Source organism: Macaca nemestrina, chromosome 18, assembly GCF_043159975.1.
Source record: "Macaca nemestrina isolate mMacNem1 chromosome 18, mMacNem.hap1, whole genome shotgun sequence".
Classification (NCBI taxonomy): domain Eukaryota; kingdom Metazoa; phylum Chordata; class Mammalia; order Primates; family Cercopithecidae; genus Macaca; species Macaca nemestrina.
This window is the reverse complement of record NC_092142.1, coordinates 73114185-73128222: the sequence shown is the minus strand read 5'-3', so window position 1 is coordinate 73128222 and position 14038 is coordinate 73114185. Positions and strand designations below refer to the sequence as shown.

General features: G+C 49.7%; 1 protein-coding gene across 2 annotated transcripts in view; it reads right to left on the bottom strand.

The window, feature by feature from the left end:
- The window catches only part of AARS1 (alanyl-tRNA synthetase 1), a 37829-nt gene that overhangs the window by 5141 nt on the left and 18650 nt on the right, over window positions 1-14038 (bottom strand). For both annotated transcript variants that reach the window (XM_071084922.1, XM_071084923.1), the window contains exons 7-15: window positions 13738-13883; window positions 11815-11923; window positions 10575-10725; window positions 9035-9159; window positions 8455-8599; window positions 5268-5446; window positions 3968-4081; window positions 1579-1785; window positions 924-1108 (exon numbers count right to left, since the gene is read on the bottom strand). In XM_071084922.1, coding sequence (XP_070941023.1) covers window positions 924-1108; window positions 1579-1785; window positions 3968-4081; window positions 5268-5446; window positions 8455-8599; window positions 9035-9159; window positions 10575-10725; window positions 11815-11923; window positions 13738-13883 — 1361 coding nt within the window. The remainder of the gene's footprint in view (window positions 1-923; window positions 1109-1578; window positions 1786-3967; window positions 4082-5267; window positions 5447-8454; window positions 8600-9034; window positions 9160-10574; window positions 10726-11814; window positions 11924-13737; window positions 13884-14038) is intronic.

The window sequence follows — 14038 nt, the reverse complement described above, 5'->3', positions numbered from 1 at the left end:
CACTCTACCCTATGGGACACAGCAAGACTCCATCTCAAAAAAAAAAAATTCTTTTGATAAGGCTTCATTTGGGGCCGGGCGCAGCGGTTCAAGCCTGTAATCCCAGCACTTTGGGAGGCCGAGACCATCCTGGCAAACACAGTGAAACCCCGTCTCTACTAAAAAAAATACAAAAAACTAGCCGGGCAAGGTGGCGGGTGCCTATAGTCCCAAGTACTCGGGAGGCTGAGGCAGGAGAATGGCGTAAACCCGGGAGGCGGAGCTTGCAGTGAGCTGAGATCCGGCCATTGCACTCCAGCCTGGGTGACAGAGCAAGACTCCGTCTCAACCAAAAAAAAAAAGGCTTCATTTGGAAGCAGGAACTTTCCAGGCCACCATGACCTTCCCAGAAAGGCCCAGAGAGCTACAGAGGAATCCAAATTGGCAGAAGTGGCTATCCCATGCCGAACTGAGCTGGGTCAAGCATGTAGCCTGCTCAGGGGCTATGAGACAATAGAGCTACATTCCCGAGATGCTGCCCAAGCTGTCAAAGGAAATTAGGTGAGATACCAGGAACGGAAAGGGCTAGGACCACATCAGGAGCTCAACGAGCACTCCAGGCCTTGCTGAATCCCAAATTCACACTAGCCTTCTTGTTAGTTTCAGCCCAGCAAACAGCAGCAAGCAACTGCATGGTAAGTGTGAATACAATGTTTTCCACCTTATCCTCCTGGGAATGTTTCGTCAGCAGATGTTAACATCAGATACGGGAGGTCTAATGAGCACAATAGAAGGCTGAGATTCTTGGGAACACTATTTAGCAACTGCATTTCTGAGGACTTCACTGCAACCTTAGAAAGACGAGAGTTGTTCTAGCCTAAGACCTACATCCTCAGAAGGTGATGGCAGATGACCCCTCTACTCTGCCCCTCCATGGTACTCACGTTCCCCCACAAAACTCAACAGAAGTCAGGGAGCCGGCAGGCCCAGAGGGGTCATCCAGCAGCTCAGACACCGGGACTCCAATGGAGACGACTCGCACAGGGTCAGGATAGGTCTCATCAAACACAGCCCGTAGGCCCTGGATGGCTTTTGCTGCCGCCAGGGGGCAATCCTGAGTGTAGACGGGCTGCCAGACAAAGACAGAAAAGAGCTGGAAGAGATCCCTGGAGGTGCGGTATGACAAGGCAGGAGAGCATGGTCCTGCAGGCAGGACTCGCGTTCCGACCTGGCTCTGCCTGGCACGTGCCATGAGCGTCCTGAATCACACACCACATGCAAAGTCAAGGGCATCAGTTTGGGAATTTCCAACTATTTTGTTTAACTGTGGACCAAATCTTATATGTGAACAGACTTAACTAGAATAGCTCTGGTTCTCCTAAGGTGGGGGTTGGACAAAGGCCTCTCCCTCTCCCCTTCAGCAACAACCACCACTGCCCCGCACTGCCCCCTACAAAAGCACAGGTGAAGAATCACTGCTTTAAGCAAATCTACATGCAGGACGAATCTGGTAAAAACAGAGAGCACCGCACTGCTGAGACTGTGGACAGACAGTGATGGTGCGGCGGGGGGGAGGCGTTCGGCCGTCGCCCATCCTACCTTGGCTGCCTCAATCATCTCATTAGCAATCTCTTCAGCCTTCTTGATCTGTTGGGTGGACATGGCTCCCTTGGCAGTGAAGTCAAATCTAAGGCGGTCAGGAGCAACCAGTGAGCCTTTCTGGTCAGCTTCCCCAAGCACTGAGCGCAGGGCAAAGTTCAGAATGTGCGTAGCTGTGTGGTTGCTCATGATGGGTCTTCGTCGGGGCTGGAAAGGGCAGAAGGGCTCATGGAGAGGTCTGTAATAGACTGCTAGTTATCTCCCGGTACCTGCACCCCCAAGTGCTACAATTTTTTTTTTTTTTTTTTTTTTTTTGAGACGGAGTCTCACTTTGTCGCCCAGGCTGGAGTGCAGTGGCCGGATCTCGGCTCACTGCAAGCTCCGCCTCCCGGGTTCACGCCATTCTCCTGCCTCAGCCTCCTGAGTAGCTGGGACTACAGGCGCCCGCCACCTCGCCCGGCTAGTTTTTTGTATTTTTTAGTAGAGATGTGGTTTCACCATGTTAGCCAGGATGGTCTCGATCTCCTGACCTCGTGATCCACCCGTCTCGGCCTCCCAAAGTGCTGGGATTACAGGCTTAAGCCACCACGCCCGGCCCAAGTGCTACAATTTTTAGTTGGAAATATGACTGTGCAGAATAAAGGTTACACTTCCCAGCTTCCCTGTGGCTAAGTGTGGCCATGTGACTAACTTCTGGTCAACAGGTTTTGAGCAGAAGTGCTGTCTACCATTAAAGGGATGGGACAGGTCGTCCCGTTTCTTTTCCACCACCTAGAACAACAATTCTCAAACGATGGCCTATGGCTAAATCTAGCCTGTCATCTGTCTTTTCATTTTTAGAGACAGTCTTGCTCTGTTACCCAGGATGGAGTGCAGCAGCGCAATCATAGCTCAGTGCCACCTCAAACTCCTGGGCTCAAGCGATCCTCTTGCCTCAGCCTCCCAAGTAGCTGGGACTATAGGTACACACCACCACCCCCAACTAATATTTTTTATTTTTTGTAGAGATGGGGTCTCATGTTGTTGCCCAGGCTGGTCTCAAACTCTTGACCTCAAGCAATCCTCCCGCCTCAGCCTCCCCAAATGTGTGTGTTTATAAATTTTTATAAAGTTTTTTTTTTTTTTTTTTTTTTTAAATATGGAGTTTTGCTCTTGTTGCCCAGTCTGGAGTGCTATGGCGCGATCTCAGCTCACTACAACCTCCACCTGCTGGGTTCAAGCGATTCTCCTGCCTCAGCCTCCCGAGTAGCTGGGATTACAGGCATGCGCCAGCACACCCGGCTACTTTTGTATTTTTAGTAGAGACAGAGTTTCTCCATGTTGGTCAGGCTGGTCTCGAACTCCAGACCTCAGGTGATCCGCTCGCCTTGGCCTCCCAAAGTGCTGGGATTACAGGCATGAGCCACTGCGCCCGGCCATAAACAAGTTTACAGCAGACACACCTGTTCGTTTACGTATGGTCAATGGCTACTTGTACACTCCAACCACAGAGCTGAGTAGCCATGACCAAAAGCATGTGGTCCACAAAGCCAAAAATATTTAGTATCGTTATTTACACAAAGTTTGCCAACCCCTGGCTTAGACAGTGGATCTGATAGCTATCCTCTGAACCAGGAAATCAAAGGCAACGCCCCAGGAAAGAAGTTGGAGTGACAGGTGAGGAGAAGCCAGGCCCTCTGACTCTGTGGGGCAGAGCCTCCATATCAGCTCGAGCTTTTCAGAACATACACTGCTATTCTGTTTTAAGCTACTCTTACTCTGGAGCTCTGTCACATGCCACAGAGCCTACCTCTTCATTCTTCAGCATCCTTGGCTCCTGATGAAAGTAGGTAAGATTAGAAAAGCAATCCATGGCCGGGCGCGGTGGCTTAAGCCTGTAATCCCAGCACTTTGGGAGGCCGAGGCGGGTGGATCACGAGGTCAGGAGATCGAGAGTATCCTGGCTAACATGGTGAAACCCCATCTCTACTAAAAATACAAAAAACTAGCCGGGCGTGGTGGTGGGCGCCTGTAGTCTCAGCTACTTGGGAGGCTGAGGCGGAAGAATGGCGTGAACCCGGGAGGCGGAGCTTGCAGTGAGCCGAGATCACGCCACTGCACTCCAGCCTGGGAGACACAGCGAGGCTCCGTCTCAAAAAAAAAAGAAAAGCAATCCATGAAAGCAAGTCCACAGGATCTTAACTGAAATCACTGGTGAAATCACTGACTTGGGAACATACAGATTAACTCTTAGTTGCATCCCTCACAATCCACCAAATGCACTGAAATTAACCCCTGCGGTCTACTTACAATGTCACTAGGGAATGATAACAGTGACAGGACAATTTAAAGCCAGAGGAGAAGGTGATTACTAACCAAATCCAATGGGGGCCACAGTAACCCAACTCACCTCATCAATAAACAACCGGACCTGATCTCCCACTTTCAGGTCACCGTAGATCGTTCCGATGTGTAGCACATACCCTCCTCGGACCTGAGCATTCTTCACCGTAAACTCTGTTTTCTAAGAGGGGTCAAGGAGGAGAGCAATAAATAAATCCTTAAAAATATATAAATTTTCTTCTATTTTCAATATAAATTCATGTATATAAAAAATTCTCTTTACATATGTAAATTGTACACACACACATATTCCATTAATATTATTAAATATAATAGGCCAGGTGCAGTGGCTTATGCCTGTAATCCCAGCACTTTGGGAGGCTAAGACAAGTAGATCACCCGAGGCCAGGAGTTTAAGACCACCCTGGCCAACATGGTAAAATCCCATTTCTACTAAAAAAAATACAAAAATGAGCCACGTATGATGGCAAGTGCCTATGATTCCAGCTACTTAGGAGGCTGAGGCAGGAGAATTGCTTGAACCCAGGAGGCAGAGGTTGCAGTGAGCCAAGATCGTGACACTGCACTCCAGCCTGGGCTACAGAGTGAGACTCCATCAAAAAAAAAAAAAAAAAAAAAAAAAATTTATTTGTGCACACACACAGACACACACGATATTAAGAAGCATCTTAGATTTTTTTTTTTTTGAGACAGTCTTGCTCAGTCGCCCAGGCTGGAGTGCAGTGGCGCAATCTCAGCTCACTGCAACCACCGTCTCCTGGGTTCAAACGATTCTCCCCTATCAGCCTCCCGAGCAGCTGGGATTACAGGCATCCGCTATTATGCCCAGCTAATTTTTGTAGTTTAGTAGAGACAGGGTTTCACCATGTTGGCCAGGGTGGTCTCAAACTCCTGACCTCGGGTGATCCACCTTGGTCTCCCAAAGTGCTAGGATTACAGGCATGAGCCACTGTGCCCAGCCGCATTCTTAGAATATTTAAAAGCTTCCATAAAGAACCTGAAGCCTAGGGAGACAAAGTAACTCATTCAGCAGCAGCAGAGCTCTAGGCTGAGTTTTCTACAAGGACACCTCCCCTTCAGAGAGCTGCCTCTCCTTTTTAAGGTGCAAAGCTTGTAGGAAACTTGCACCCTGGCTGCAAAAATATTTCTATGAGGGTACCCAGTGGCCAGGAAAGCAACAGGTACAAGCAGCAGCTCCCTCAGCTTCAAAAATACTGACCATGGAACCCAACCCAAAGGGGTGTCAGGACTGCTCCCAAGGCCTGGAGCACTGTGGGGCAAAAGCAGCTCCCCGGCTCCATGCCTGACCCTCCTCGGCTAACAAGGAAGAAGAACTGTTGGCTCACATCCTCGCTGCTGTCATCCACCTTCACCAGGTAGCCTTCGTCATAGATCTGCCCTCCTTGCTCAGCATAGAAACAGGTCTTGTCCAGCACCACTCCACACTCCTGGCCTGTGGACACCTCTTCCACGAACATCTTCTCCCTGCGCAGAGCCATCACTGTAGCCACTGTGTTCTCAAATACTGCTCGAGGGAATGCACAGAAAGGGGACAGTGGGTCAATGACCTTCTCATGCCTTCTTAGCAGACTTTTGCTGGATTCTCTTTCTCAAACTCTTCTTAGCTCCAAATTGTCCAATTGTATTTTGGAAGCAAACCCATTAGACTATGAAAGGGCTTCGCAGCCGGCGCAGTGGCTTGCCCTGTAATCCCAGCACTTTGTGAGGCTGAGGTGGGCGGATCACGAGGTCAGGAGATCAAGACCATCCTGGCTAACACAGTGAAACCTCGTCTCTACTAAAAATACAAACCATTAGCCTACCATGGTGGTGGGTGCCTGTAGTCCCAGCTACTTGGGAGGCTAAGGCAGGAGAATGACGTAAACCCGGGAGGCGGAGCTTGCAGTGAGCCTAGATCGCGCGACTGCACTCCAACCTGGGCGACAAAGCAGCAAGACTCCATCTCAAAAAACGAAACAAAACAAAACAGCAAAAAAAAGGGCTTCCCATCAAAGAATGCAACACTCTGTCAGGTGACCAACTGTCCCAATTTTTAGGGCTGAGGGGTTTCCTGGGATGCAGACTTTCAGTGTTAAAACTGGGACATTGGGTTACCCTAACTCTGAGCTACTGAGCAGAAACTTAGTGCATGAGATTAGTGGATCTTTAAGAGTAGTTATAGGCCAGGCGCGGTGGCTCAGGCCTGTAATCCCAGCACTTTGGGAGGCCAAGGTGGGTGGATCACAAGGTCAGGAGATGGAGACCATCCTGGCTAACATGGTGAAACCCCGTCTCTACTAAAAATACAAAAAATTAGCTGGGCGTGGTGGCACAGGCCTGTAGTCGCAGCTACTCGGGAGGCTGAGGCAAGAGAATCGCTTGAACCCGGGAGGCAGAGGTTGCACTGAGCCGAGATCACGCCACTGCACTCCAGCCTGGGTGACAGAGTGAGACTCTGTCTCAAAAAAAAAAAAAAAGAGGGCCAATAAATTCCCCTAGTCCAAGGTCAACTCATAAAGAATATACTCATTTTGTAGGCTCGCTTGAATAGATTCAGGTATAATATTGTTCTCGGCTGGGCATGGTGGCTCACACCTGTCATCCTGGCACTTTGGGAGGCCAAGATGGGTGGATAACCTGAGCTCAGGATTTCGAGACCACCCAGGCCAACATGGTGAAACCCCATGTCTACTAAAATATAAAAATTAGACGGGCATGGTGGCACATGCCTGTAATCCCAGCTACTTGGGAAGCTCAGGCAGGAGAATCGCTTGAAGCTGGGAGGCAGAAGTTGCAGTGAGCCAAGATTGCGCTACTGCACTCCAGCCTGGGTGACAGAGCGAAATGCCATCTAAAAAAAAAAAAGATTGTTTTATACCAGGGCAAGAAAGCAGCAAAAATATGTATTGCCAATTTATTTTTTTGAGGCAGGGTCTTACTCTGTAGCCCAGGCTGGAGTGCAGTGGCACAAATATGGCTGACTGCAGCCTCAATCTCCCAGGCTCAAGTGATCCTCCTGCCTCAGGCCCACAAGTAGCTAGAACTACAGGCGTGCGTCACCACACCCAGCTAATTTTTGTATTTTTGGTAGAGACATGGTTTTGCCACGTTGCCCAGACTGGTCTCACACTCCGGAGCTCAAGTGATCCACCCCCGCTCACATTCCAAAGTGCTGGGATTACAGGCATGAGCCACTGCACCAGCTTTGTTTCTTAACATTAGAATACTATTATCCAGCCGGGCGAGGTGGCTCCCCCCTGTAATCCCAGCACTTTGGGAGGCCGAGGCAGGCAGATCAAGAGGTCAGGAGTTCGAGACCAGCCTGGCAAACATGGTGAAACCCCATCTCTACTAAAAATACAAAAATTAGCTGGGCATGGTGGCATGTGCCTGTAATCCCAGCTACTCAGGAGGCTGACGCAGGAGAATCGCTTAAATCCAGGAGGTGGAGGTTACAGTGAGCCAAGATCATGCCATTGCACTCCAGCCTGGGCAACAGAGCTAGATTCCATCTCAGGAAAAAAAAAAAAAAAAAAGAATGCTATATGGATAATAGCATTCTAATAGCATTAGGATAATAGAATCCTAATACCATTCTTTTTTTTCCAAGATGGAGTTTCACTCTTGTTGTCCGGGCTGGAGTGCAATGGCATGATCTCGCCTCACTGCAACCTCTGCCTCCCAGGTTCAGGTGATTCTCCTGCCTCAGCCTCCTAAGTAGCTGGGATTACAGGCACGCACCACCACACCCAGCTAATTTCCGTATTTTCAATAGAGACAGGGTTTCACCATGTTGGTCAGGATAGTTTCAAACTCCTGCCTTAGGTGATCCACCTGCCCTGGCCTCACAAAATGTTGGGATTACAGGTGTGAGCCACAGCACCAGGCCCCTAATAGCATTCTAATAGTCATTGTGGATTGTATCAATGTCAACTGCCCAGTTTCCTGCATGATGTTACAATTAGAGGAAACTGGACAAAGGGTGTGAGACCCTTCCTACAATTTTTTTTTTTTTTTTTTGAGACGGAGTCTCGCTCTGCTGCCCAGGCTGGAGTGCAGTCGCCGGATCTCAGCTCACTGCAAGCTGTGCCTCCCGGGTTTACGCCATTCTCCTGCCTCAGCCTCCCGAGTAGCTGGGACTACAGGTGCCCGCCACGTCACCCGGCTAGTTTTTTGTTTTTTTAGTAGAGACGGGGTTTCACTGTGTTATCCAGGATGGTCTCGATCTCCTGACCTCGTGATCCGCCCGTCTCGGCCTCCCAAAGTGCTGGGATTACAGACTTGAGCCACCGCGCCCGGCCTTTTTTTTTTTTTTTTCCACAACTTCCCGTGATGATAATTATTTCAAAAGAGAGCTAAGAAAACTTCCAGCCAAGGGTGCCTGTGTGTATAGAAGTGCATAGCGTGACTGTACGGCACTCCAGGAGAGGCTGTCAGCAGTTTGCTGGATAGCTAATCTTGAGAAACAATTTTTCAAACACCCTCCAGATACGGGGCAGAATGCTCAGAAGTGGAAGGAGCAGAGCACCATACCGTAGCTACCACTGAAGTCCAAATGGTAATTGTACTTTGGGGAATCATCTGTAACCTCCAGACCCCGTGCCCGGAGCTCTTCGATAGCGTAAATGTCCAGCATAATGAGATCTTCCCCACCGGCTCCCTTGCCCTGTGATTTCAGCTGTCAGCAAGAGAAACAAGCGTAAGTTACACTACAGTAGGAGAAAAGGGATTCCAAAGGACTGGAACTGGCTAAACTATGCCCAGCGTAAACTGCCAGAACAGGGTTTTTCAATCCTGGCACTACTGACATTTGGGGCCAGATCATTCTCTGTTGTGGAGGATCCTCTTGCAGTGTGGGATGCTGAGCGGCACCCTGGCCTCTACCAAGTACATGACAGCAGGATCTGCCCCTGGTTGTGAAAACCAAAAATGTCTTCAGACATTACTGCCAATTGCCCCCTGGAAGGCACACTCGCCCCCGCTTATGAACCACTGGTCTAGGGGAAAAAGGACTTCAAAGACTTTAATGGAAGGAAACTCATGCTCGGTCTGCAGCCAAGTGGTGCTGAGTTGGAAGGTGCTGGGTTTCCTGCTCACTCTCCAAGTTCTTTACCTGGGCCAGTTTCCTCTCCTCTTCAAAGCCATCCATGTCTACCACCAGGCCCTTCTCTTCAGCAATCAGTCCAGTCAGATCCACTGGAAACCCATAGGTGTCATAGAGGAGCCAAGCAGTGTCTCCTACACAGCACAAAGGAGGTGTGTCAAAAAACACAGATGGCCCCTTTTCCATGCCAAGTCCTCCAAGAGGATGCTGGGATTGGCAGAAGGAATTAAAGAGATAAGGCCAGTCAGTATCGGCCCTGGGTGCCCATCAGAAAATCCAACGCATGTTTTCCAGTTAACCTGGGGGAAACACAATGGATGTCCTGATACAATTCTAGATTTTGTTTTTTTTTTAATCTTTTTTTCTTTTTAAACCTCACCTAGGCTGGGCACAGTGGCTCATGCCTGTAATCCCAGTACTTTGAGAGGCTGAGGCGGGTGGATCACGAGGTCAGGAGATCGAGACCATCCTGACTACCACGGTGAAACCCCGTCTCTACTACAAATACAAAAAATTTGCCGGGCTTGGTGGTGGGCACCTGTAGTCCTAGCTACTTGGGAGGCTGAGGCAGGAGAATGGCGTGAACCCAGGAGGCAGAGTTTGCAGTGAGCCAAGATCACACCACCGCACTCCCGCCTGGGCAACAGAGCGAGACTCCATCTCAAAAACAAATAAATAAATAAATAAATAAAAATAATAATCAAAACCTCACCTGGACAATTTTCTATTTCTTTTTTCTTGTTGCCCAGGCTGGAGTGCAATGGCATGATTTTGGCTCACTGCTACCTCCACCTCCCGGGTTCAAGCGATTCTCCTCTCTCAGCCTCCTGAGTAGCTGGGATTACAGGTGCATGCCACCACACCCAGCTAATGTTTTGTATTTTTACAAACATTAGGGTTTTGCCAGGGTTTTGCCATGTTGGGAAGGCCGGTCTTGAACTCATGAACTCGTGATCCGCCTGCCTCGGCCTCCCAAAGTGCTAGGATTACAGGTGTGAGCCACCGTGCCTGGCCAACAAATCTCTCTCTTGATCTGAACATAAGTGTGTTCAATTTGTGAAAATTCATCAAGCTTTTCCCTTGTTTGTTATACTTCAATAAAAAGGGGAAAAAAATCTTTGGAATTTATTTTCCCCAAATTGCAAAACAGTATATATCAAATATTCCCACTCTTGCTTGAAAAATACACACCCACAAATACCTACATGTATTTATTTGCATGCAAACAGAAGAATCCTGAAGAGTTATACACCAAACTGTTAAGAGTTGTTCCCTCTAAGAAAAAAAATCTACCCTCACCTTGCCCCTGGGAAAAAGGATTTTCTTTTTCTGAACACTTTTGTATTCTGTATCGTTTGAATACTTTGCCACAATGATGCATTGCTTTTACCATTTTACCATAAATTCCAGTTTGCACCAAAAGCAGTTCAATCAAGCTATGTTCAGCCTCAGACACACGGGAGCCCACAGTCAAGTCTGTGAGAAAGGGCTTGTGTTTCCCAGAAAGATCAAACGGCCAGGATGGAGAAGTGCAAAAACTGGTCCCTACCGGGAATGGTCTTGCTGTCTCCCAGGCTCTGAATTTTCCTGTCCAGGATGCGACGCCCTCTGCTGAGAGTCTTGAGAAACTGCACCTCTTCTTCATTAATGATGTCCTTCACCATGTCTGGGTCCTTCCTCAGCTCAGGAAATGCATCTCCCTGACAAAGGGGAAGCAAGATGAGGGGCTGGATGAAACCAAAGACTATTCCCTACCCCCTCTTAAAAAACCTCCTGGCCGGGCGCGGTGGCTCACACCTGTAATCCCAGCACTTTGGGAGGCCGAGACGGGCGGATCACAAGGTCACGAGATTGAGACCATCCTGACTAACATGGTGAAACCCCGTCTCTACTAAAAATACAAAAATTGGCCGGGCGCGGTGGCTCAAGCCTGTAATCCCAGCACTTTGGGAGGCCGAGACGGGCGGATCAGGAGGTCAGGAGATCGAGACCATCCTGGCTAACACGATGAAACCCCGTCTCTACTAAAAAATACAAAAAACTAGCCGGGCGAGGTGGCGGGCGCCTGTAGTCCCAGCTACTCGGGAGGCTCAGGCAGGAGAATGGCGGGAACCCGGGAGGCGGAGCTTGCAGTGAGCTGAGATCCGGCCACAGCACTCCAGCCTGGGCGGCAGAGCGAGACTCCGTCTCAATAAAAAAAAAAAAATAAAAAAAATAAAAAAATAAAAAAAAAAAATACAAAAATTAGCCGGGCGCGGTGGTGGGTGCCTGTAGTCCCAGCTACACAGGAGGCTGAGGCAGGAGAATGGTGGGAACCCAGGAGGCGGAGCTTGCAGCGAGTGGAGATCACACCACTGCACTCCAGCCTGGGTGACAGAGCGAGACTCCATCTCAAAAGAAAAAAAAAAACCTCCTTAGCAGGGTGCAGTGGCTCATGCCTGTAATCCTACCACTTTGGGAAGCCAAGGCTGAGCTCAGGAGTTCAAGACCAGCATGGGCAACACGGTGAAACCCCGTCTCTACTAAAATAGAAAAAATCAGCTGGGCATGGCGGTGTGTGCCTGTAATCCCAGTTACTTGGGAGGCTGAGACAGGAGAATAGCTTGAACCCAGGAGGCGGAGGTTGCAGTGAGCCGAGATCATGCCATTGCACTCCAGCCTGGGCGACACAGCAAGACTCTGTCTCAAAAAACAACAACAAAAAGCTCCTTAGCAGTATGCCCTCTCCCACCCCATCCCTCTTAACGGATTGCTTTAGCACAGAAGGGTAAGCAGAGAAATGAACCTACCAGGGACTGTACAACAACATCTACTAATGTAGCAAAGAAGCCCCTGCTGGCATTGAGCTTTTCATGGGCGTACCGGACAGCTCGGCGGAGAATCCGTCTCAACACATACCTGTAAGAGGCAGAAACTAGTCCCCAACATTCCCAGCTGAGGGTTTTGTCGTGAATCCGTTGGAATCCTACCCAAAGCAACACCTCTTTCAGGAACTTTCTTTTATCCTAAGCATGCACTTTTGCATTCCCCAAGGTCATTAATTTTAGTGTAAGACTCAGTAACATACCCACAAATACCCATCAAGGCTTGCCTAGAGTAAACGCTGGTTTGTTTTCCTTTCACATTCAGTTACCCATATAGGAAGGCAAGACAGACAAGATGTGTACTTGATGCCGGTGATCCCAGGTCCTGCCTGTCAGTAACAGAGCTTCCCAGGGCTGGTCAATACCCTGCCCCTGCCAATCTCCTATCAGGCAACTTTAAATACAATCCTTATCATCTGTACTCAGCAGCAGAGATTTAGGATAGTGGCAACTATGTGACAGTAGCTGAAACTCCCTTCATCTCTTAAAAAAGCGGTGGAGGGATTCTTCCAACTGCCCAAAAGACAAGGAAACAATAACGAAGGATGGCTTTAAGTTTCAATAAAAAGGCCAGGCGTGGTGGCTGACACCTGTAATCCCAGCACTTTGGGAGGCCATGGCGGGTGGATCATCTGAGGTCAGGAGTTCGAGACCAGCCTGGCCAACATGGCAAAACCCCATCTCTGGCTGGGCACAGTGGCTCACACCTGTAAGCCCAGCACTTTGGAAGGCCGAGGCTGGCGGATCACCTGAGGTTGGGAGTCTGAGACCAGCCTGACCAACATGGAGAAACCCCATCTTTACTAAAAATACCAAGTTAGGCATGGTGGCGCATGCCTGTAATCCCATCTACTTGGGAGGCTGAGGCAGATGAATCGCTTGAACCCGAGAGGTGGAGGATGCGGTGAGCCGAGATCAGGAAATTGCACTCAGCCCGGGCAACAAAAGCGAAACTGTCTCAAAAACAACAACAAAAGGCCAGGCGCGGTGGCTCATGCCTGTAATCCCAGCACTTTGGGAGGTCGAGGTGGGTGGATCACGAGGTCAGGAGATCGAGACCGTCCTGGCTAACACGGTGAAACCCCGTCTCTACTAAAAATACAAAAAACTAGCCGGGCGCAGTGGCAGGTGCCTGCAGTCCCAGCTACTCGGGAGGCTGAGGCAGGAGAATGGCGTGAACCTGGGAGGCGGAGCTTGCAGTGAGCCGAGATCACACCACTGCACTCCAGCCTGGGTGACACAGCGAGACTCCGTCTCAAAAAAACAAACAAACAAGGCCGGGCGCGGTGGCTCAAGCCTGTAATCCCAGCACTTTGGGAGGCCGAGACGGGCGGATCACGAGGTCAGGAGATCAAGAGACGATCCCGGCTAACACGGTGAAACCCCGTCTCTACTAAAAAATACAAAAAAATAGCCGGGTGAGGTGGCGGGCGCCTGTAGTCCCAGCTACTCGGGAGGCTGAGGCAGGAGAATGGCGTAAACCCGGGAGGCGGAGCTTGCAGTGAGCTGAGATCCGGCCACTGCACTCCAGCCTGGGTGACAGAGCAAGACTCCGTCTCAAAAAACAAACAAACAAACAAACAAACAAAAAAACAACCATCTCTACTAAAAATACAAAAATAAGCCAGGCATGGTGGTGTGCACCTGTAATCCCAGCTACTTGGGAGGCTGAGGCAGAATCGCCTGAACCCAGGAGGCAGAGATTGCAGTGAGCCGAGATCACACCATTGCACTCCAGCCTGGGCGACAGGGTAACACTCCATCTCACAAAAAAAAAAGTTTCATAGAGAGTCATACATAGCACATGTGGTGCCAGTCCAAACACTACCCAGTGTGCAGCATACTTACCCGCGCCCTGTGTTGTCAGGCCGGCCACCATCAGCCAGTGCCACAGTGATGGTCCGAGCGTGGTCAGCCAGCACCCGGTAGGCCATGTCAATCCCATCAGCATCCTCAGCACCAACCTTCCCAGTGTACGGTCGGGCACCTGTGCCCTACAGGTAAGAATCAGGAGGCAGCCCTTTAGGAAGCAGCCTTTCTGGGGCTACCTCACCCAAGGACGTTCCTAGAGGATTGAGGAGCATTAGGAGAAAGGATGCCCGTCTTGCCAGATCCTATAACCCCAAGAATGTGACACTGGGGAAGTGGA